Here is a 25,038-nt window from a genome sequence, read left to right as displayed (position 1 = left end):
CACACACACACACACACACACACACACACACACACACACACACACACCTTGACCGTGCCCAGTCGTTACGTAAGTTGGGATTCATCTCTCTCCACCAGCTGATGTCAGAGGGATGGCAATATGTAGATACTCTGAGGAGACTGACACCTCTTTTCATCCAAAGTCCCTTTTGGATATTAGCGTGTCTGAAAGGTATTTGTTGGTGGTGTGTTTGGCAGTGGTGTTTACTTTTGTTTCCAATCTTTGCATCTTTCTTATTTCTGAGCATTCATTTAGTTGCCCTACTGGTCTCCTCTGCGAAAGCCTAAATAAACAAACTAGAATGGAGAGTGTCATTGTCAGCCTCAGCTGCGACATATGCACTGGATGGGCTTCAGTGTGACAGGTATCCTTTGGAGGATGTGCCAGACTGTCTTTTATGTCAATGGCGATTAATTTTGAGTGAAGAGTGTAAAGATGAACTAGGATTCTCGTGTAGCTGGCTCTGATGTATTACCGAATTTGGCTTTCCTCACCTAAACCATTTCCAGAATACTTGAGAAGTGTTGTAACTACACAGGCACACACACGTGCACACACGCACACACACACACACACATTTGTACAAGCAGCAAATTTGTGCTTTTCAAATTGATGGTTCTTGCCTGGAGACAGGAAGTAAATCATGCGTTGCCTAGGGCTGGGGGCAGGAGCAGGGATTAACTGTTCATGGGTGTGAGGGGTCTTACTGGGATTGACGAAAATGTTCGAAACTAGATGACAGGAATGGCTGTACCACTCGGTCAGGTCACTTGAAGTCATTGAATCGTATACTTAAAATGGGTGAATTCTATGGTATGTAAGTGGTATCTTAGCAGAGCTGTGAAAAATTGATATTCCCATATTTGAGTTCCTCTGGGCCGAGGTTGCACATAATATGACCCATTGTATTACCCTAAATGTTTACCTGCCCTTCCCACTGGAGAGTGCTGACTTCAGTTGCAGAGAAGCTAGACGCTGTTGATGATAGGGCAAGATGAGACCCAGCGCCACAGATACAAGAGTCTGGCCTGACCCCTGTTGGCCAGCACTGAGGTTGCTGCCCACTGCAAGGTGCGGAGGCCACATCAGGGCATCCTGTGGGGACCTCCAGGGGGCTGAGATTCCCAAGCTGGCCCCAGAAAGCAGTCGGAACCCTGCTTCCCAGCTGCTGCCGCATGTGTCAAAAAAATTGGAGGGGGAGACGAACCATGAGAGACTATGGACTCTGAGAAACAAACTGAGGGTTCTAGAGGGGAGGGGGTGGGGGGATGGGTTAGCCCAGTGATGGGTATTAAAGAGGGCACGTTCTGCACGGAGCACTGGGTCTTATATGCAAACAATGAATCATGCAACACTCCATCAAAAACTAATGATGTAATGTATGGTGATTAACATAACATAATAAAATAAAATTAAAAAAAACAAAAAACAAAAACCCCCAAAACCAAACACAAAGCTTCTCGGTGTTGGCTCTTAAGTGATGACGTATTCCTCTTCTTTTGCAGGTTGTCTTAGTCTTTGCTCTCAGCATTGGTGCACTTGTAATATACTTCATAGATTCGTCAAAGTGAGTATTCAAATACATTGTCTTGCCCTCTTTGCTAAAACAATCATGAGCCTCTGCATTGATCAATCGATTTACTTTAATACCAAAATTTAGAAGGCTGTAAAAGGAAGGCAGGGCAACTCTGTGTTGGTTTTCTGAAGGGGAAAATAAGCTTACACAAGGAAGGTTACTTTGATTCTGCTGGCACAAGGGGGAGGGAGAAGTACCTGAGGGTAAGCCTTTTTGCTGGGTATTATTTATTTTGAAATAGCTGTGTCCTGTTGAAGTATTTATACTAAAGATTTCGAGAGGTTAAGAGGGCTTTGGTATGAGTGTCCAACCACTGGGAGGGTTCCAAGTATCCAGCCAACATGGGCCTGAGCCATTCTTGCCATGGATGTAAGGTCCTTATCTCATTAGGGTTTCTGATGCTTTAATCTTATCGGAGTTCAGATTAGGAAGCATGGCTCTGTCCTTTGCTGCTATCAAGCAGAATATTCCGTGGGAGCATCGCTCGTTGGTGCTTCTTGACTTGTGAAGGTAACAGATGGGATGGAGGAGTTCATGGCGACTCCCAGAGGTGCAGGCCTACTGCCATCTAGGATTTCCTAGAGTGGACATTCATGCAGACCCCTGGGGTGTGAGCTGAGTGAACTGGTACTCTAGGGTGAGCCTGACATGGGGTCTTGTGACAGCGTTTAAGACTTTATAGGAGGCAGAAGAGGTGACTTAGCAGAACTGCTAGGTGGTGGCCCACTCTGCCTGGGTTCCTGCAGGTGTCACCCCAGGGTACCTCATTTGTTCCAACTATTCTTTTGCAAGCTTGAGGCTGACAGCATCTGGGAAGCTGGAGCCGAGCTGGTCTGATGCGCCTTTCTGTGGTGACATGAACTTGAACTCTTTGCCTTCATTGTCCACTGTGAGAGTGTTTTCACCTCTTTGAACTCTATCCGTGGTATGGCTGCCTACTAGAGTTTGATTCCAGGAACCTGCTTTGTGTCCTTGTTGGCACAGACCCTGGTGTGCCTGGATTCTGAGCTTAGTGCCCTTTTTCTGTGGCTCAGGATGGTAGTAATTTCATGCACGCCTAAATTCTGAATTTCTCAGAGGCATCTGGTCACCATCCAAAGGATTTTGTGCAATTGGGTGCTGAGGCCAAAATGCCATGTCAGGGAAAATAAAGAAAGCATCCCTTTAATCACTTACCTCTGGGGATCAGCCAAGTCTGAGAATATCAGAGATCCTTCAGCCCGACCTCATGCACAAGGCTGGACTGCCCTCATCCACCTCAGGTGGAGGGTCCTTTCAAAGTCCTCCAGGAGACAAGATTCTACACGCTCCCTCCATCAGCTCTTCCTGGCCAAGAAAGAGAAGGGCTACTTCAGTCTGGAAAACTCCAACTGGTATGTCATTGAAGGTAAGCCTCTTCTAAATATCTACTCTTAATGATTCTGGATCATATTTGAATTGAACCAGAGATCTTCTAAAGCCCTGGTCTTATTTCTCCATTCTCTTCCCAGGAGTGAGGAGTGTTCTCACATGTCAGGGGGTGCATACCCTGTCAACTTCCATGCCAGGCTCAGGAAATGGGTTTGGGCATGTAGAATGTGTGCCCCAGACCGAGCAAACCCTTACATGGAGGTGAGTGTGGTGATCAGTTAGGAGAGATGCCTCGGCACCTTCTTTCCCTTCCCCAGCCTTTCTGCCCCTCTGTATTTCTCAGAAATAAAATGCTCTTGTTAGATGGATTTGAATTGTGTCCTTTTTTACAGTGTCTATGAGAGGTAGTCTTTTGTTCTGTAGATTCTGGTGTTCTCGGCTCTACCTAAGAGGATGGAAAGGAATGGAATTCCCCAAAGCAAAGAGCCCCTTCCCTGGATACCCTGCAGCACCACAGTGTTCTTCGGGTTTTGTTATGATTTTGCTAAGTCTTGGGAAAGCCAGCATTGGGAGCCCTCTCTGGCTGTGGTTTCTTTTTGGACTTGCAAAGAGTCTATTCCAAAGATGGGCAGTCAGTCCTATTTTCTGCTTTTCTCAGCAAAAATGTCAATAATCTTGGAACCAAGCTTGTCCCCATTCTCTCTGGGGACTGTCCTAGCCTCAGTCTTTCTTCTCTGTGACTGACCTGTGTGGCTTGGCATAGTGAGACTTGGTTTATAAGAAGACCTTATGTTTATTTTTGTCAGCCCTTCCACTTCTCATTTGCATTACTACGTTTGGTTATAGCCATCTGCCAAGGTTCTGTCCTGTGGGCGATCTGATCAGCACAGCCAATACCAAGGAGTCTTCCATCTTCCTGGGGGTAGTCGTGAAGCATGCGCACATTAAGTAAGGGGAAGAAGTAGAATCTGTAAAATAACCTTTATGGCAAGTCCATAGATTCCCAGGAATAAAAAAAGAACCTATGAGACATTGTAATCAAGCAGAGTAAACAAGAGAAAATGAAATTCTATCCACATATAAGATGCAAAGGAAAATGTGTAAGAAAGCTGAATGTAAATTCTTAAAATCCATCTTCCCATTCAAACTCTCATCGATTGGACACACTGGTGGTTTGGCTGGCCATTTGGGCATCTCGGAAAGAGAGCTTTAAACTTCTCTTGGGAAGTTACACTATATTATCTCCCTGGAAAAACCTAATATTCTTCAGAACAATTTTTGTTAGCATTTATGCCCTTCAAATGTATCAGTCAAATAAATAAATCTACAGGCTTTCCCTTTGTATGAGCTTAATTGGGCAGACACTGTTGTGAGGTGGCTTGTCTCAGTGAATTTTAATCAGCGCTGGCCTCCCCAACAATGGTGGGGAAGGCTCCACAGCACAAGTTCAAGATGTAAGACTCTGCACCCAGCCCCTTGAAGAGGCAGATTAATATATGAAATATGCTCTGGTGGTCTGCCCTGCAGGCTCAGTATCAGGCAGGCTGATTCAGGTTGTGTGAATGGGCTGGCAGGCTGGGTGGTTTGGTTATTCCCTTTCCGTGTGGCAGCAGGTAGGGAAGGCAGTTCAGATACGTGTCATAATTGGTGCCTCTCTGATCTTGTTAACCTTTCCAAGCTTATTGTACTATCAAGAGGCAGTGGGTAAGTCATTTCCAAAGAGCCTCTCCTACACATCTTTCCTTTCCCGTTGTTAGGCCAAGATAGGTCCCTGAGCAGCTCTTTTTCATTCAAGGATTTGAGGAGCCCTTCTTTGGGTCTTAATTTTCCTAGAGTGATCGCCACAGAAGAATCACTTGCACAGCCTCGAGTGATTGCTATATAGCTAAGACAGATTGCGCTCAGAGCTCCTGGAGTTGAAAGCCAAAGAGAATTACGTTAAACTGTGTTAAAATTATGCTTCATCATCCCAGCGGTAGACTCTCTAGAAATACCCAAGCAGAGGGAGTTGTTCCTCCAAGTCTTTGGATAGACACAAGTGTCAATTCCTTACAGACACAGAGAAGCGTTAAGCCCTCCAAACACAGTAACCCCATCTCTCAAAAGATACTAAATTAGCCACAGGATGCAGATATTGCCCAAAAGAACTCTGTTTCTTTTTCATTCTTTTTAAAGGTGTTCTGCCCAATTTAAAGCATATGCCCCTCCAGCTCCTAATTCTGATGTCTCTTGATCTCCATGCCGACCCTTTCCTCCCACACGCTCTGATACTCTGTGAAGCAAAGATTTTTTAAAAATTGTGCAACCGAGTCAAAAGTGCCCCAGACACCCTGTGGGTAATAATGTCACCATTGCTGGTTCCATCCCTGTCTGTTTCCTCTCTTTGACATAGGAACAGTAATTCTTCTCTAATAGATAAGAAAAAAAAAAAAAGACCCAACGATGCCAGCGTGAGGGCAGGATTCACGGGTTGTATAATGCAGCAGTTCCTGCTGCTTCTAGAATTTCAAGAGAAAGTTGGAAGAGACAGCGGCTCCAGGCCCTGGGTATTTGCATTTTTTTCCAGGGGCATTCTTGGAAAGGATGACTCACCTGTGGGGAGATATTTATTCCTTTGATTCATGTTTAAACTCAGCTACTTCTTATGCTACAGTTATGTGGATTATGAATATTTAATACTGCGTATACTGAAAATGAAGGTCAAGTCCTGCTTGCTGGTGACTTCAGTGCAGACTCATGCTTCTGCAAGGCAAGGTACCTGCTGTTAGCCGAGTAAAGCTGAAAGGTTATACATTGTTAAAATTTTCCTTAGTGACTTTACCTGCTCCAAAATTATCTGGCACACAGTGGGGGCACCTGCTGATTTCGCCAGTCTTTACTCTTGGCTTCCCATATCAGCGATGCTGCTTTGGGGATATGGCCATTAGGAAGGAGGAGGGAACAGCAGTACAAATTTTGGAAAGCATCTCATCCAAGGGCTGGCTTCCAGGGTAATGGCAGTGTTATGATGTGAAAATGGTCCTCCCCAGGTCTTCAACGTTCATTTAACATTTTACGTATATATTCATGGGCTCATTCATCTTGTATTCATTCGAATGCTCATTTGAGACCTCTTCAGTGTACTAACGCGAAAATTTTCCACGCGGTAAAATTGCTTAGGGTTAGGTATGGTTAAGGAAGATTATCTTTAAGATTGCAGTAGCAATTGACCAGATTGTTTACATCGTCTCCAAAAATAAAACTGGTACCGTTGATGTGATGGGGATACCCAGAGCTTTCGTGGAACTGGCCAATCCCCAGCGATCTTACCCGTTGAGTGTTCACACAGGCGGGCCTCTAGTCCCCCAGCCAGGAAATTCTCCTCAGAAAGGAAGAGACAGGCAGGTGGCTGGGAGAACTACCATTCCCTGATCATAGAGTGTGCGAGGTATGGTGCTAAGCACATTATAATACACATCACACACCACCTCACTTAGTTCTCCCAACAACCTGATTGGGTGGGTGTGACTGCCCTTCCCGCTGTGCAGGTGAGGAGGCTGAAGATGCAGCATTTGTCCCAAACCATGTAGCTCGTCCATCATGGAGTCAGGATTCGAACCCAGCATGTCTAAAGGCATCTCTCTTCCAGGTGTCTCGAAGTACAATTCCAGACTGTGGAAGTGACTCCATGGGTTGAGTGAGGAGTTGCAAGAATGAGGAGTAGCTTAGCCTCCTGAGCCGACTCATCTGTCCTATTTTCTCTTTTGTTCTCCATCATCCCATTTCCTACCTTTGGGGCCACCAAGTCTGCACATCAGCAGTACCTACGGGGGTCCTAGCCCAGCTTCCTCCCTAGGACACGAGACATGTGGGACAGGTCTGTGGGATGTGAGCTGTCTGATGTCTGTTTACATCTTGATTCATTTCTTCCTAAATTATGGCTTCTCTTTTATCTCAGTGGTGTGGCAGCACTGGGTGATGGGATAGGGTCAAGTTAGCAAAGAACAAGGAAAGCTGATTGTTTCTCAAGGGCTTCTCCCATTGAAGGGATTCTTTCCCGGTAGAAAGACCTTTCACTTCCCCCCACCATGCTTACCTCGTCCTCTGTGCCTGTCATTTGGCACACTAAAGCAGGTAATGAGAGAGGCCCCCCCACCCCAGCCTCACAGGAAGAACAGCTGGGAGCCCATGGCATAGGGAAGGAAGCTCACCACCTTACTCTGTGCCCAGCTCCTTTATGGAACTTGATCTTTCTAGGTGGTGTGCTGAGAAATTCCCTGCCATTCTCCTCCTTGATGTCCTTGTTGAGGAGTCACGGTATGCATTTAACCTTTGTTGAGGAAGTCAACACAAGTCACTGTGTGTGCAAAGCATCTCCCTATTCTTCTTTTTTTTTCCTTTTTACATACTCCCCCCCAATTTTCTCTATCCCTCCCTGACATTTTTATTGCCAGGCTTTGGTTTGGAAAATTATGGGTAGGGAAAGTTCAAGGGCAGGATGTTCAGAACAGCACTGCACATCTGTGAAGGGAGCACAACAGGAGAGCCAGCAGCTGTTGAAAGAATAGAATGTCAGATGGTGAAGGAGCTGGGCCCACGGAGGGGTGGGGAGGGGAGGCACACTCAGGGCAAAGAGTCTGTAAATAACTCCCAATGGGAAGTCCTTGTCCCCTTGCAGAATTTAACCTTTAATGGCCACACTAGATTCTCTGACATGGGAGCAGCCCTAACTCAATTGTTCTACCTCATCTAGCTTTCCAGAATGCCATTTTTTTTAAAATCAGGTGAGCACAAACCTGGTAGAGGAGACACATGGAGAATAAGGATATGCCTAGGGGGTAAGTCCTCTTTGTCCTTCCCCCTTCCATCTGGGTGAGGTGGTCTCAGCTTCCTGCCTCATTTCCCATTGCACACCACATGTGACAGCATCCAGAAGCATCAAGGGCTGGCTCATCTTTGGCATTTCCTTGGAAAAAATCAGGGACTATGTTAGGAGTGGGAGGGAGGACAGATCTAGACCTTCCAGGTGTGTTGCAAAAGGTAACTTGAGAGAATGACATGCCAGAACTTGAAGAGACTTCAGAGTCCTCTAGGTACCACTGTTCCCTGTGCCTCAGCATCCTCTCCTGCCACAGGAAGGTGAAGTGACCTGCTCAAGGACGCCCAGCGTGCAATTCTCTTCAGTCCAGGCCCCTTTCTCCCTGATCCCTTGGGTTCATTCTGCCAAATACGAAGTGAGCAAAGATGGGATGGCAAATATTACCCATTGAACAGCAAAGCAAATAGTGATTTTTACGCCCATTTTGGAGTTTCAGACTGTCATCATGGGGGCAACTTTAGGACCATGGAAAAGAACAAAGGTAATGCCAGGTGGGCGCTTGAGATTCCTTTGTTTCATCCCCCTGGGCAAGAGGCTCTGAATTCCTTGATTTTATGATCCTTTTTTTTTTTTCCCCTGTACTATTTCAGAGGGGGAGGTAAGAGCTCAACTGTGTTGTGGAAGGTTAACAAGACTGAATGCATTGGTTTGGCTTTGTTTGGAATTTTTTTTTTCCTGGAATTTGTTATGCCTGACTTTTGAGGGCATTTTGCCCAATGGCTCATTTGTTTGCCTATGAAAACACTATCTGATAACTATGTCTATAAATCCATATCTACTCTCTCCAAAATTAGAATGCATTTTTTCTTCTCTTCTCACCACTCTCCAGAATTTCAAAAGAAAACTTTGGATTATCTGACACTGTTTCAGCCCTCTTGCTTCTTTTAAAAGAAAGATTGTTTCAGTGAAAATGAAGAAAATGCATTTCCTTGAAGATTCAGTTAGTTGTTTATGTCTTCTGCAATGAGCATGTGTTTATAAGGCAAGAGGGCTGGATTTTCTCTCTGATGCATAGCACTGGTCCTTTACCTAAAGTCGCAGTCAGACGTGCATGCAGGACTGCCCAGGGATCAGGGTGGGAGCCAGCTGGAGAGAAAGGTTAGCGCTCAGAATGGTTTAATCCAAACACAAGGGCAAAGCTCATGCTTAACACAACCATGCTTATCCTGAGGTTTGGTGTAGACTATTACAGCTTTATGATAGGTTTTACAGGCTGCAGATGAGAATGGAGATGTGACCTCTGGCTTTGTTTTTATTCCCCCTGTCCTTCTTCCTGACAGCCTGACAAATTGTAGCTTTGGGGAGACCCTGGTCAGTGATGAGTCATTTGTGGTTTAAAAATAGAATTTCTTGCAGCAAAGATGCCCTTGGGGCTTTTTGATGCACATGTCACTATTCATAGAATTTGGGAGAAGGGAGTGTGTGTGTGTAGGGGACAATCCTGTCCCAACTCTAGACTGATGGGAAAGCATAGCATGGGAGGGTTGGCCACCAGTCTCATCATAACAACAGAGATGAAGCTGAGAGCCATGAACCCATGCCCTTAAAGGTATCAGTCAGGTAAGAGATCCCTATTAAGTACTGACTGCATGTAAGACGTTTGCTAGGTATGGAGGATTGAAAATACTATGTGTCAGACCTGATCTTTTTCATTAAAACTTTTAAATTATATATATATTTGCAAGGGTCAGGAAGTCTAGCCATCATATAGGAAATAGAGAGAAAATGGGCATAAACATAGGAAAAAGACAAAGATAGGAACAATGAGGTAACAAAACAAGATAACAAGTGAGATTTCACTAGGCAGTATATCATCACTCTCTAATATGAGCATTGCAGAGGATCCGGGCTGAAGGTAGAGAAGCCAAGGAGACAGCTGGGTCTTGGGAGTGTTTTGGCTCTGGGAAGGTTTTGAGTTGAGGAGGTAGAAAACTCCTTCTCCCCTTGATTCTAAGAATCCACAGAGGGTCCTCTCATTATGGCCTGTGCTATGTCCTCTGACTTGTATTTTCAGTGTGTGCTGAGTCCAGCAAAGCCCTGCCTTGCCATGAGTTGCTGAGATAAAGGATTGAGGGTGCTTCAAGGGGTAGCATAACAGAACCACACAAGCAAACCATCCCTGGTGGTGGTAATACCTGTTCTCCAACTGCACGTGATGAAAATCTTTGGAAACTTCTCTTTGGAAATTTCTAGAAGTGGGCTGACTAAAAGGCATCCACTCCACCTTTCTGAGACCAAGGTCAGGGTGTAGTGTGTTTTTCAGGGGCCTTGTCTATGAACTTGCCACATGCAGAACATTCCAGGGTGTGGTAGGGAAGAACGTTACGGCCAAAGCAGGCGGTGCTACTGACGAAATGGTCATGACACGTTTGTCTGGAGACCAGGGTTTGCCTGGAGGGTCACATGGTGCTTTTCATGGGTGTAGTTCCTTGTGCCTTTTTGGGTCCCTTTCTCTGTACAGAATATTAAAAGTTACATTTTGTGACTGCATTCATATAAAGATGAATAAAATCCAGGCTGGATTTGTTATCACATATTCATTATTATTATATATTTTTTTCTTCTGATTTGAAAGAAATGAAAATTAAGGCGTTTTTGTAGGGCGCTGGAAGTCTGGTGGGCCGTAGGCACTGTATCTGCCATGCCTGATGGAAAGCTGGCCCTGTTTCCTCCCTTCCTGTCAGCCCCATCCATCTGGAAATTTTCACAGATAACAAAACAAGCCCAGAGACAGAGGCCTAATGTCCCATCCCTCTCAGTGTCATCTAATTGTTTCAGATGAGGAAATTAAAAATAAACATTCCATTTCAAACCATGTCTTTTGACTTGGCTTTGGAAAATAGGAACATCAGCAGCCCAGCCTTAAAAAAAAAATGGCACCTGTGGATAGGTCCAGTTTTTTGTTTTTCAGAAAACCCAATAATCTTCTGATGAATTTTAGAGAGAAACATGTGCTTTGTCCATCCTTCTATCTGAAAATGAGCCTTGCCAGTTTAGGGGATATGTTCGCTGAGAGCACCACAGTGAAAAATACCATTCCCTCTAGCAAGGTTGGTAAGCTCCAGGAGATGGGGGTGGGCAAATGTTAGGAAGGAGGAAAACAGATCTGGTGAGGACCAGAGGCTTGAGGTGAGAGCTCAAGCCTCTCCCGAGGTGGCTTCCCAGCTCCGGCTGATTGTCCCCAAGCAGAGCGTAGGCCCGTGTGGCCTGATCATCCTGTGTTTCAGAGAGAGGAGAGGAAACCAGGCTTTATGTGGAATCTCCAGTTTTAAAATACTGCCCACAGCTCCAGATCTTTGAAAGTACTCTGCAGGCCAAACAAAACACTTCTGCAGGCCAGATTTGGGCCTCCTGTCTTCAATCTTTATTCTAAACTGTCTCTCTTGCTGGTCTTGAATTAGCTCTGCTCTCTGAGTGCCAGAAAATCTTCTTAACTCTTGATTCTCCATCCCCCGGAAAGGGCCCCTTCCCTCTCCAAAGTGAGGAGTCCTTGGTCTCCAGGTGCTCTGGCTTGTTACCCATCTAACACACTTGCAAATGCTGCTTAGCTAAGTGTCCACTTTTCTCTAGGCAAATACTGTATGTCACAGCAATAAATCACCCACAACTTACTGTAAATCCCTAAAGCTACATATCATGAACTCAACGTCATCCCTGAAAATAATGTCGTTAGGACCTCATAAACATACACTCTGTTTGTTTAAGAACTGCAAGAGCTTTTTAAACATGGTTGCTAAGTCACAAGAGTGTATTTTCCAGGACATAAATGGAAGTGAACATAACCCCCTTAAATTGTCATATTCTTTTTAAGAAAAGAGGCCCAAATCTGTCTGTTCTGCTGGTGTATTAACATGACCAAAACTGAGTTGATTATACTAAGCATGTGTGTTGATAAGTATTAGAGACTATCTTCTGACTTACTTGTCTAAATGGACACATTATATGAAATGTGGTTTAATTTCTAGCATGTGTGGGTATGAAAACATGGGTTAACATAGATAAATCTTGCCTGTATTTTTTCTAAAAATTTTATTTATTTGAGAGAGCAAGCAAGAGAGAGAGAGAACACAAGCAGGGAGGGGTTAGAGGGGGACAGAGAAGCAGACTCCCCGCTGAGCAGGGAGCCCGATGTGGCACTTGATCCCAGGACCCTGAGATCATGACCTGAGCCGAAGGCAGACACTTCACCGACTGAGCCACCCAGGCGCCCCTTGGCTGTATTTTTTTAATCAACCTTAAAGCTTGCAATTTGCTGAGCATTTGGTTCAACATTTACTGATGAAATTCTTAGGCTGTGGCCCCTTTAAAAACAAAATCGGAAGCATCTCTGGACCCTTCTTCCTACATATGGTCCCAAGTCGGAGCTACATCTTCATTCCCTCATCTTTCACTTTTTACATGGAAACTTGGCAGCTAATGTTAAGGTAGCGTTGTTAGACTTTGCTTGAATATAGAGCTTGGATATCTTCAAAGCTATAAAAAAGATGGCCATTCCATTATGATAACTCCGATTCCAGTAGAACTGCTTCATCAGTCTGGTTTCCAAGTGGAAAATACTTATACTGCCTTTCACTTATCATGATACTCTAAGGAAGAAAATGTAGGTAGGACTCCAGGGCCATTAGATGTTGGAATCTACTGTAAGGCACTTGTCCTTCTTTTTTTTTTTTTAATTTTTAAAGATTTTAATTTATTTATTTGACAGAAAGAGAGAGACAGCGAGAGAGGGAACACAAGCAGGGGGAGTGGGAGAGGGAGAAGCCGGTGAGCAGGGAGCCCGATGCGGGGCTTGATCCCAGGACCCTGGGATCATGACCTGAGCTGAAGGCAGACGCTTAATGACCGAGCCACCCAGGTGCCCAAGGCACTTGTCCTTCTTAAAGATATTCGATCCATGTTCCTATTTATGCCCAGAGAGCCCCTGTCTCTTCCTTTGAGAGCTGGTATTTTCACCTCTCTCTCTCCGCCTCTGCCTACCTCCCATCCCAAAATGAACCAATGGCCCAATTTGAGACACAGTTGATCTTGATGCCTTAGAGGGGACTTCAGGGACTGTGTATAAAGAAAGATGAAAGACATGGATGTCATGAGATGACCCTACCTGGTACACGCTTTTCCTTTAGCATCAGGAAGAAGGATGGGGAGTGCATTAAGGATTTTGCCCTCTTCATAATAGCATGAACAAGAATGATAAGGCAAGGTCTGTAAAGAGCAGCAGTAATAATTGAGATGTGCTCCAGGCAGCCATGCAGCCTGTCAGTGCCTTGGAGCACAATCTGTTACCGGGTACTTGGTGAGGCTGGAGAGTAGACAAGGACGGGGCATTTGGTGGCTGCGTGTCTGTGTGCACTCATGTGCATATGCCTAGAGGGGGCATGAATGAGTAAGAGTTGGTACCTACAGCAAGTAAAATTAGAGAAGGCAGTATGTATAGATTGCCATGTGCTGTGGTGATGGTTCTCTTGTGGGTCAAGCACCCCTTTGGAAATTTGATGAATACTGTAGGAGTTTTGCTTGCCAGGGACCCTAAAGTTGGTCCACAGAGCCGAAGCTAGGGATTTCTGCTCCGTAGGGTGGGTTCATCTGCTCAGGCACTGCTGTTTCTTCTGCCATGAAGATCACGTGACCGAGGGCTGGGAAGATTAAAGAGAGACTGGGAACCCTCCCCTCTTGGTCTATAAAACACATCTAAGCGCGAGACTCTCTGTGGCATATTTTCTCATCTCGGCAGTCATACCCCTTTCCCCCATTGCATTTGACATCTTGAAAATGGTGGGGCAATACTAGTGAAACCAGGGAAGGGAGGCCCCTAGGCTTCCTGGCCATTGCTTTAATACTAGGCAGCACTGAAAGCGGTATGTAAGGTGAGACGGGTCCACAGGGCAGAGCCAAAGCACGCTTTATTCTCTGCTTCTCTTCCACCCTGTGGGCTAGCACCTGTATTTAGAGGAGAATTTCCTCCCCGGGTTGTGATTCAGGATGCACATAATCCACAGTCAAAATCATTCCGTCCAAGGCCCAGCTCTGGAGCACCAGGACCTGGGCAGCTTTGGGGTGCCCAAACAGATGCAAGCAGCCGCCGCTTCTCCAGAAGGCTAAGTCTCTCACCTGTGGCTACAGAGTCTCTGGGGACATCTGTGGGCTCATCCGACCCATCTGCAGACCAGTTCGACAGAAAACCGAAGAGCAGCTTCCGGAGAGAAGCCCCGTCCCTCCTGAATTCCCTGCTTCTTTCAAATTGCTTCCTGCCAGCACCTGTCTCTAAGCCAGCCAACTGTGACAGTTTAATTGGTGTGGGGTGGGGGGAAGCAGTCAGGGGTGACTGGCGTTCCAGAAGAAGGAGACTCCCCTGAGAGGAGTGAGGGGAACCATGACAGACAGGCCTGGTAGCGCCGGGTAGGGGCAGAAGGTCAGTGACCCTTGCTAGAAAAGAGTGCTGGCTGGAGGAACTGTCTGCCAGCTTCTTCCACCCCGAGTTGCTTGGCCGGTTTTGTGCATTCATGTGTGTTGCTGCTGCCTTGTCCCTGGGGGGCAGAGAGGTTGCTGGGGGGCTCTGGTCTGGAATGAGAATGGATGGAACGGAAGGGCAGCCACTGCCTAAGAGCAAGGAGCAGAATCTGGAATCAGACCGTCCTGGCCTTACCCTGCTCTACCACTTCATAGTCCTTGTCCTTGGGCAACGTACTTAGCCTTCCTAAACTGTAAGGTCTTTTTTTTGTGTGAAACGGGGTGAAAAGAGTGACGAGGGACAGCAATAATACCTACCTTGCAGCTGTGTGTGCACGCAATCAGATGGTGCCTGTAGAAGGCTCTGAGTGCCGTGCCCAGCGTGAATGCGGCCCCCAAATTTCGATATTTCTGTTGTCCTTTTGAGGTTTGCTTTGAAGCTTTTAATCAGGTCTTTAGAGAGACAAGATGTAAACACATTAAAATTAGGAAACAAAGCAAGAATTTGCAAAGCAGTGATGTGGTTCCTTATCGAGGTGGTGTGCAAGACCCGAGCTTCTTGAAGCTGCAGCTCTCGACTCATTAATGGTCGGGGAAGGCGGTAGAGTGGGTCACAATGAGCACTTCTAAAGGATGAGATTGAACAGGCTTTGGTGGAAACACTGTTCCAGAAGGTCATTGTGATTGGGTGAAAATTTGTCTCAGTTCTATCCATAGTGCTCTGTATACTGTATAGATGTATGTCTCACTGGCTCTTGACTTAAAATCTGTATCTTACTATGGGTTTTGTGAAAATGTAGTCTGAGCTGTGCTAGCTTTGAGTCCAGAAGAGGGCATGCTTTCCAAGCTGTACTAATTTAGGACACCTTCAGGGAGGAATTTAGATAATATGGAAGGAGGGGTAGGATGAACAGTACACAAGGCCACCCTTAACTTCTGACACCAATGGCAAGTTCGAAGAGCTTCCCAAACCACCCCCAGCTTTGATAATTCCCTAGAAGGACTGCAAGAGTCATTAAAAGCTTTTATGCTCAAAGATGGTTTCCTTCAGGGAAAGGATACAGATTAAACTCAGCCAAGGGAAGAGGTACATAGGGCAGATCCAGCAAAGTACCAAACATGGAGCTTCCATTGTCCTCTCCCTATGGAGTCATGGTCAGTGTTACTTTTCCAACATCCATGTGTGACAACACACAGAGAATATTGCCTGTGGCGGAAGCTCACCAAGCTAGGTGGTCAGAGTTTTTTTGGGGGCTCCAACATACAAACTTGGGTGACTGTCCATAGCATAGGCTGACCTCAGTCTCCAGTCTTTTTGAAAGTTGACAAATACCATGTGACCCAAAGTCCCCACCATATATCACATTGTTAGACTTTCTGGTGTGGTTAACCACTCCTCCCCACCCTGCCAATTGCTTTGTTACTTCCTGGCTGATGCAAGACACTCAGGCAAAGACTTTTAATCAGGCCTGACATCCAGAGACTTAGAGATTGCGTCACAGAAGCTGAGGGCCAAGGCCAGGCTTCTCTCTGGGCAAGGTTAATATCTTTATACCAGAGTCAGTGAGGGAACTATGCTGGCTGGAGGAGGGGTCTCTCCTGGAGAGGACTCAGGGTAGGTCGTTTGATCACATGCAAGAATAGAGAGGAGAGGGAAATGCTAATTCACAAAGTCTGGTGTTTCCAGGGTCTGCTAATGTCAGCAAAATTACTGTTGAAAACAATGATTTATCCATCCCTGTGTACACCCAAGCTTAATAGCTGAACAGGTGAGCCTGCAGTTGGTAAAGTTGGGCACCGGGGACAGGAAAAGGGCCACCTGGATGCATGGTCCCCATGTGAATGAGCTGCCTGGGGCACAGCAGGCTTTTGGGTTGAGCCCATTTGCTGCCATTTCTAGGTGACTAGGGCTCTTCTTGTGCCCCGTTCCTTTGCAGACCCAATGGATGGGGCTCCAGGTGTCCTTGGCAACTTTGGTAGGGAGAACATCTGTCTCCCTGCTCCAGTTTAACTTCCCCCCCTATAAGGCTTGATGAGGTCAAAACCAGAAAACGCTGAGACCTCAAGCTGGGGATAAAATGCAGATCCGGCATGCCATCAGGCCATGCTGCCCCCTTGCCACCTGATAAATGAGACAGTCTCCAGCCAGGGACAGTTTGTAATTGTGCAATCAAATTAACTTGGATTTCAGCTTAATGAAGTGCTTAATGTCCTGAATGAGGCTGAGTCCTAATATTTAGAGAAGCAAGCTAGACCCCAGGAAAGGAAAGAACAGACTTTTGTTGATAGCTGCTAGTATTAATTGTGCTTGTAAAGTCAACCTTTTTAGAAATTCATCGTTTCATGCAGGCATTCTGTTAGCACCCAGTTCTGTTATAGTTTTGCTAAGGGGTTTTCCTGCTGTGGCTCATAAACAGGACAGTGGAAAGAACATTTTACTGGAAATCTCTGCTGTACTCTATGTCCCAGGGCATATTTCTTAACTTCACAGGATCTCAACTTTCTCAATTGAACAATAAAAAAATCTTTCTCTTTTTCTCTGAAATACCCATTTTTTTTTTCCTAGAAGTGTTTTGTTTTAGTTAAAAACTGATATTCTGGAGGCAGGTAGACCTGGTTACAAATTCTGTTGCTGTCACTTACTAGCTGTGTGCCCTTGGGAAGAAATTAACCTCTCTGAGATTTAATATCCACAACTGTCAATGTGCATCATAGTAATTTCTGCTCCTAAGTACTGAGAACAGTAAATGAATACTCCATATAAAGCATCTAGTACAGGACATAGACTATATTGGCGTTTATTAAATCTGATGCTATGAATGTGAAATTATTTTCAGTATGAATTATACATCACTAACTTGGTACCAGTAGTTTTGATTTTTACCCTAAGCTGATGGTTTAGCTCTTGTTTAGAAAATGCCTGATGATTTGGTAATTAACTCAATAAATATTTATTGAATGGTTATTATGTGCCAGGCACTATTTTAAGCAGTAGGCACTTACCAACTGTAGTGTCAGAGGAAGACAGATAATAAACAAATTGACAAATGAATAAATAATTTCAGTTGATGATCAGTGCTGGGAAGAAAATAAAACTGGTAATGGGAAAAGCAGGGTTTCTTAACATTTTTGTGCTGAGGACTCCTTTGGCAGTCTAGTGGAGACTGTTACTCCCTTTTGAGAATATTTATAAATGCATAATGTAAAAACACTGGACGATAAGAAAACCAGTTATATTGAGATACAGTTATCAGAATATAAAAAACAAACTCATGATAGAGTGTGTGGGCTTCTTTATTAGTACATTCTTATCAAGATCAAGATCAAGTGCAATAGTTCTAATATGCCCCTTTAATTTTAAAGTAGGATTAATGTAAATGATATTTTGAGGTATCGGCATCAATTGTAATCTTATATATAAATACCTGAGATTTTTATTGCTGACAGAGTCAGAAGTGTCATTGATACTATCCTAGATTATTGCCCTCATTTATAATTAGAGAACATGCTAAATTTGAGATAGAGGTTAATGAAAGTAAAGATGTAATTTTTCTCATCTTAAGGTCATGGAATCCCTAAATATTATCCAAGGGCCTCCTGGGAATCTGTGCCACCATGTAAAAGCCCCTGGAATAGAGAATGACTTGTACTGGGGGTTGAGCTGTTTTACTGAGAGATGAATAATGTGATTTATACTTTTAAAAAGCCATTGTGGACATATAGATTAATGGAATGGGATTGACAGTCCAGGTATAAACCCATACATCTATGGTTGATTGATTTTTAGATAAGGGTGCCAGGTTCATTCAATGGGGAACGAATAGCATTTTCAAAAGATGGTGTTGGGATGACAACTGGATGCGCCACGTGCAAAATAATGGAAGTTAGACCCCCTACGTCACCGTATATGCAAAATTCACTCAAAATGGATCAAGACTTAAATGTAAGAGCAGAAACTATTAAACTTTTAGGAGAAAACATAGGGGTAAACTTTTGTGACATTGGATTTGGCAATTAATTCTTAGATATGATACCAAAAGCATAAGCAACAAAAGAAAAAAATACACGAATTAGACCTTATCAAAGTTGAAAACTTTAGGTTTCCAAGGACACTAGCAAGAAATGAAAAGACAGCCTACAGAATGGGAGAAAATATATGTGTATCATATATCTTATAAGAAACTTGTACCTGGAGTATATATATATATAAAAAAAACCTCTTAAAACTCAGTAATAAAAATACAACCCAATTAAAAAATGAGCAAAGGATGGATATTCATGAATGCAGTCATCATCAGGAAAGTATAAATGAAAACCACAAAGAAATACTGCTTCACTCTCACTCCTATTGCTATACTAAAAAAGGTAGCTCATAACAAGTGTTGGTTAGCCTGAGAAAGTCAACAAATTGCAACCCTATACATTGCTGGTGGGAATATAAAATGGTGCAGCAGCTTTGGAAGGCAGTCTGGCAATTCCTCAAAAAGTTAATCATAGGGTTACCATAAGACACAGCTCTTCCACTTCTAGAAATATACCCAAGAGTAATGAAAACCTGAACCCAGATGTTCAGGGCATCATTATTCATAACAGCCAAGGAATGGCAACAACCTAAATGCCTGTCAATGGACAGTTGGATCAAGAAAATGTGTGCATATGCATGTGTATAATGAATATTTTTCTCTGTTAAAAGCTACAATGAAATTGATAATGATGACATGGTGAGATCCAGCTCTTCAAAGAGTTTGTAGTGTTTAGGTATCCTCTCAACGTTTCTACAGCTTGTAACTAAGCCTCAGGTCTTCTAGGAAGAAAATACCAGTTATTAAGTCAGCAACCCAGAAGTCACTCTTCATTTTTCTCCCTTTGCAACTGAACGGCACTGTCTGTGATACCTCCAGCATGCGCTCGCCACCTCCACTGCTTCCCTCCTAGCCCAAGGCGTCATTCTCTCAACTGGACTAACGAAACAGCTCTCAAATACTTCCTTCCTTTAATCCTGTGCCCCACACTCTGTTCTGCACATCACATCAGAATGACTTTTTTTTTTTTTTTGGTAACAGCTTTATTGAGTTATGACTCATACATATACCATATAATCCACCCACTTAAAGGACACAATTCAATGGTATTTAGTATATTCACAAAGTTGTGTGACCATCACCAAAGTAAACTCTAGAATATTTTGGTCACCTTAGAAAGAAAGCCTGCACCTTTTAGCCACCATCCTCCATCTTCCCACTCCTGCAAGTCTGAAGCAAGCACTCATCTATTCCTCTGTCTCTCTGTATTGCCTATTCCAGACATTTCATATAAATGGAGCCATATAATATGTAGTCTTTTGGGACTGGCTTCTTTCACATGGCATAATGTCTTCATGGCTCATCCATGTTGTGGCATATAAACTTCGTTCCTTTTTATGGCCAAATAAGATTCCATCATGTGTCATCATTATCAATTTCATTGTAGCTTTTAACAGAGAAAAATATTCATTATACACATGCATATGCACACACACTCACCACATCTTCACACGCCCTCTCACGCATGCAGAGAAAGAATGTAAAAACCACACGCTTTGGAAAGCCAAGCCAGGGGAGAGAGAATGAACCCTCAGCCTCATCACTTCTCATGCCAATGCTAAATTTGTTCAGTGGAAAGAGATCTGTCATCAGAGCAAGTAGGAAAGAATCTATTCAAGAATTTATGTATCTTAAACATGTCCATCAAGTATAATTTTCTCCCTATCACATGTACAAATAGTGAAGGAGAGGAAAATGTCATTTCAGGGCCTTGGGTATTATAGGATTTTGATAATGTTAGCAAAATAATAAATAAAATAACCATGATTGCTTCAGTCACCTGGTCCCAACTGAAGCCCAGGCTAAGTAAATTGTCAGTACAGGCATGTTAAAATCCTTGTTACTTAAGGTCCTTCTCTGGAGACAGCGTGGCTTCAGTAATGAACGAGCTCTGGAAATTAAAGAAGTAATCAGATTGTTAATTGAGATTATTCACTTCACCTCAAGCAGAAGTAAATGGAACAGACTCCTCCTGAACATGTATATCGCTCTGTTGTGGGGAGCCAAGGGTTTTCCATGATGCTGAGTCCTCCATGGCTCATGTTCACATAGAAACAGAAGGCATTTTCCCTGGTGGGGGGGAGTTTGGAGGAAGACGTCCCAGGAACCTTAGCCTTGAGCCAGAGAGGCAGGAGTTGATATGCATTCAGTTTTGCTTGAGGAAGATATATTTCCCTCAATATTTTTTCCCTCTTCTTCCAGGGCCCCTCGGGAGCTGGGATGTCCAGCCCCATGAAATTAATTGACAGAAGGCTCATTTCTAATCCCAACGGCACCAACAGAACTTTGCCTTTTGCTGTATAACTCTAGGTTAGACAGACCCATGGGTTCAATTTCCTCATCCACAGAGGATAGAGTTGAATTAGAGACCTTGTGACATCAACTTCCATATTTTACCACTCTTGGTTTTTTTTTCAAATTGAGGTGAAATTCACATAGCATAAAATTAACCATTAGTCATATTAAAGTGTACAATTCAGTGGCATTTAATATATTCACCATGTTAGGCAACCATTACCTCTTTCTAGTTCTAAGACACTTATGTTACTCCCAAAAGAAACCTCATACCCACTAAACCCAGCAGGAGAAGAGAAATAGTAAAGATCAGAGCAGAAATCAATGAAATAGAAACCAAAAGAACAGTAGAACAGATCAACGAAACTAGGAGCTGGTTCTTTGAAAGAATTAATAAGATTGATAAACCCCTGGCCAGACTTATTAAAAAGAAAAGAGAAAGGACCCAAATAAATAAAATCATGAATGAAAGAGGAGAGATCACAACCAACACCAAAGAAATACAAACAATTATAAGAACATATTATGAGCAACTATATGCCAGCAAATTAGATAATCTGGAAGAAATGGATGCATTTGTAGAGATGTATAAACTACCTAAACTGAACCAGGAAGAAATAGAAAACCTGAACAGACCTATAACCACTAAGGAAATTGAAGCAGTCATCAAAAATCTCCCAACAAACAAGAGCCCATGGCCAGATGACTTCCCAGGGGAATTCTACCAAACATTTCAAGAAGAATTAATACCTATTCTTCTGAAACTCTTCCAAAAAATAGAAATGGAAGAAAAACTTCCAAACTCATTTTATGAGGCCAGCATTACCTTGATCCCCAAATCAGACAAAGACCCCATCAAAAAGGAGAATTACAGACCAATATCCCTGGTGAACATGGATGCCCACATTCTCACCAAAATACTAGCCAATAGGATCCAACAGTACATTAAAAGGATTATTCACCATGACCAAGTGGGATTTATCCCTGGGCTGCAAGGTTGGTTCAACATCCGCAAATCAATCAATGTGATACAATACATTAATAAAACAAAGAACAAGAACTATATGATCCTCTCAATAGATGCAGAAAAAGCATTTGACAAAGTACAGCATCCTTTCTTGATTAAAATTCTTCAGAGTGTAGGGATAGAGGGTACATACCTCAATATCATAAAAGCCATCTACAAAAAACCCACAACAAATATCATTCTCAATGGGGAAAAACTGAGAGCTTTCCCCCTAAGGTCAGGAACACGGCAGGGATGTCCACTATCACCACTGCTATTCAACATAGTATTGGAAGTCCTAGCCACAGCAAGCAGACAACAAAAAGAAATAAAAGGCATCCGAATCGGCAAAGAAGAAGTCAAACTCTCACTCTTTGCAGGTGATATGATACTTTATGTGGAAAACCCAAAAGACTGCACCCCAAAACTCTTAGAACTCATACAGGAATTCAGTAAAGTGGCAGGATATAAAATCAATGCACAGAAATCAGTTGCATTTATATACACCAACAACAAGACAGAAGAAAGAGAAATTGGGGCACCTGGGTGGCTCGGTTGGTTGAGCGACTGCCTTCGGCTCAGGTCATGATCCTGGAGTCCCTGGATCGAGTCCCGCATCGGGCTCCCTGCTCGGCGGGGGGTCTGCTTCTCCCTCTGACCCTCCCCCCTCTCATGTGCTCTCTCTCTCTCATTCTCTCTCTCTCAAATAAATCTTAAAAAAAAAAAAAAAAGAAGAAAGAGAAATTAAGGAAACCTCATACCCATAAACAGTCACTTCCCTGCCCTTAGCAACCAACAGTCTGCATCCTGTCTCTATGGGTTTACCTTTTCTGGATGTTTCACTTAAATGGAATCATACATCTCTGTCTGGCTTCTTTCACGCAGCATTATATTTTCAAGGTTCATCCATGTTGTAGCATGTATCAGTACTTCATTCCTTTTTATGACTGAATAATATTCCATTGTATGGATTTGTCACATTTTATTTATCCATTTGTCAGTTGATGTGCATTTGGGTTGTTTCTGCTTTTTGGTTATTTTGAATAATGCTGCTATGAACATTTCTGCACAAGAATTTGTTTGAATTCCTATTTCAATTCTTAGAATTGCCGGGTCATCTGATTATTCTATGTTTAACTTTCTGAGGAATCACCAAATTGTTTCCCACAGACTTTGAACTCAGACAGAGTTGTGATTCAGGTCTAGGTCTGCATCTTTCTAGGAATATAACCTTGGGCAAGTTATAATCTCTATGAATCTTTTGTCTTTACAATGGCCATGATACCACCTGCCTTAACATTGGGGTGAAGGGATGAGTAACTTCCCAGCACATGCCTGACAGATAGGTAGGCTGAATAAATGCTCTTCCTCCTCAATGATGAATACAGGTAGAGTGAAAGAGGTGGGTTTTAAACAGTCTGCTTTTAAGTTCTTCTTCTTCTTATTTTTGCTATTGGACCTTATCATAGAATGTTTTCTTTGTAGTGGATTTCCTGCTGAATCATGCTTGATTAAATCAATAGTGAAATTTTAATGTATTTATATTCTCTGTGTATACCAGTTGATGGGGCACGGGAGATGAATCTTGGGGACAAAATCAGGAAGATAAAGTGGGCTAACTCTTGATCTCGAGAGTCCTCGGGTGGATGATCCACCTTTATTTACTTTCCATTTTGTCCATGTTTGAGGATAGACTTGGTTATTGGAGTGGTTATTGATCTCTGTGTTCCTTCCATAACATGGCCTGCTTATCATTTTTAATTTTTTTATTTTATTTTTTTAAAGATTTTATTTATTTATTTGAGAGAGAGAGAGAATGAGAGAGAGCACATGAGAGGGGGGAGGGTCAGAGGGAGAAGCAGACTCCCTGCCGAGCAGGGAGCCCGATGCGGGACTCAATCCAGGGACTCCAGGATCATGACCTGAGCCGAAGGCAGTCGCTTAACCAACTGAGCCACCCAGGCGCCCTGCTTATCATTTTTTAAAAAATGAGCAAATATTGGCCACAAATTGCCTCATTAACTTTGGAGGAGTCAACAACTATGTATATGACTTAGGGTGTAAGATGATCCCTACATTCAAAGCTCAGCTACATCTCCCAAATAACATCCACTGATAAGTCCCAGTGGTGCAGTTTTCATGATGGACTGTTCTTTTGTTGGTCTCAAGTGGTGTAGGTCCTCACACAGCGAGCACTGAGGGCCACTCCTCCCTTGGGGTTTAGTCCCGATGATAATGAGGGTTTTGGACTGGTCCCATTGGAAGTGACTCATGAGGGGTCACTGTGTGACTACAAGTTGCCCAAGCTACTTAAATAATGAGAGAGAATGAGAAAAACAGTGAGCGTTTGGGCCCAATGCCAACTTAGCTCAGGGAATGGTGGACCAAGGAGATGCCTCGGCAGGCTAATAATTTTGTATCCCTTCAAATCAGTGTTCTTTACATATTTATTAAATAGTGGAGAGACTGAGCTTTGTGTGTTTGAAGATAAAGAAGAGGTGGAAGAAAATGATGTTAGAGATGCCTCAGAGGCCCTGGTCAACTGCCTTAGTAGTTCAGAGACCCTCTGATGTTGGAATGTGTTCTTGCAGAGTCTCATCTTCTCACAAGTGACTTTTCCAAATATTCTTCCTGCTCATGTATAATAACTAACTACTCTCCCTGAAAATCCCATTTTTCTATCTTGTTACTTTTCCAGTGATCTCTTGAGCGCCACATAGACTGTCACCCAGGAGACTGCCCAGTTGGGCCACTCCCTAATTCACCTCTGGCTGAGAGTTTAATAAAAAATTTTGAATTAAATGCTTACTCTGTGACAGGCATTGTGCTAAGCCCCTTGTAAGTATCACCTCACTGATCCCTCCCAACAGTCAATAAGGTATGTATCTGTGCCATCCACATTGAACAGGTGAGGAAACCAATGCACAGGGTATTGAAAGTGACTTACTTACGGTGAAGCGAGGAGGAGGCAGAAGGAGGATTTGAATCCATACCTTTAACTTTAACTCCTATATTTTCCTTAGGCAAAATCATGTATTATTTCTTTCAAAGTCAGGATTTCAGACCCCTGATAATGACAAAGGCAAAATGAAAGCCATTTGGGGACAATTTGATACTAGAACATCACACGTACCAACGCTAGTGATTTATTTCAGAATCAAAATTGTTATAATCATGAAGTATAAGTATCTGTAATGTAAATCTTTCTGAGAACTGGAAGGAGTTACCCATCTTTGAAGGTGGCTCTGTTTTAATTTGGTTCCCAGGAAGTATAGCATTTATGTCATAATTTGCATTTGTCAGTACCTTCCAAGTCACTGACGGGCCGAAGCTTTAGAATGATGGAACTTTGGAGTTCACAGGCATCTTCTGGGGCCTGGTGAACCTCAGAATCAGAACCTGG

The 25,038-nt window shown here is 43.4% G+C and overlaps 1 protein-coding gene across 16 annotated transcripts in view; it reads left to right on the top strand.

Moving 5' to 3' along the window:
- The window catches only part of KCNMA1 (potassium calcium-activated channel subfamily M alpha 1), a 728,164-nt gene that overhangs the window by 367,257 nt on the left and 335,869 nt on the right, over positions 1 to 25,038 (top strand). For all 16 annotated transcript variants that reach the window (XM_021699676.1, XM_021699672.1, XM_021699675.1 and 13 more), the window contains one exon: positions 1,527 to 1,588. In XM_021699676.1, coding sequence (XP_021555351.1) covers positions 1,527 to 1,588 — 62 coding nt within the window. The remainder of the gene's footprint in view (positions 1 to 1,526; positions 1,589 to 25,038) is intronic.

The sequence above is a fragment of the Neomonachus schauinslandi genome, chromosome 6 (assembly GCF_002201575.2).
Source record: "Neomonachus schauinslandi chromosome 6, ASM220157v2, whole genome shotgun sequence".
NCBI lineage: Eukaryota > Metazoa > Chordata > Mammalia > Carnivora > Phocidae > Neomonachus > Neomonachus schauinslandi.
The sequence above is the reverse complement of the archived record's forward strand: the minus strand, read 5'-3'. Positions and strand labels throughout refer to the sequence as shown.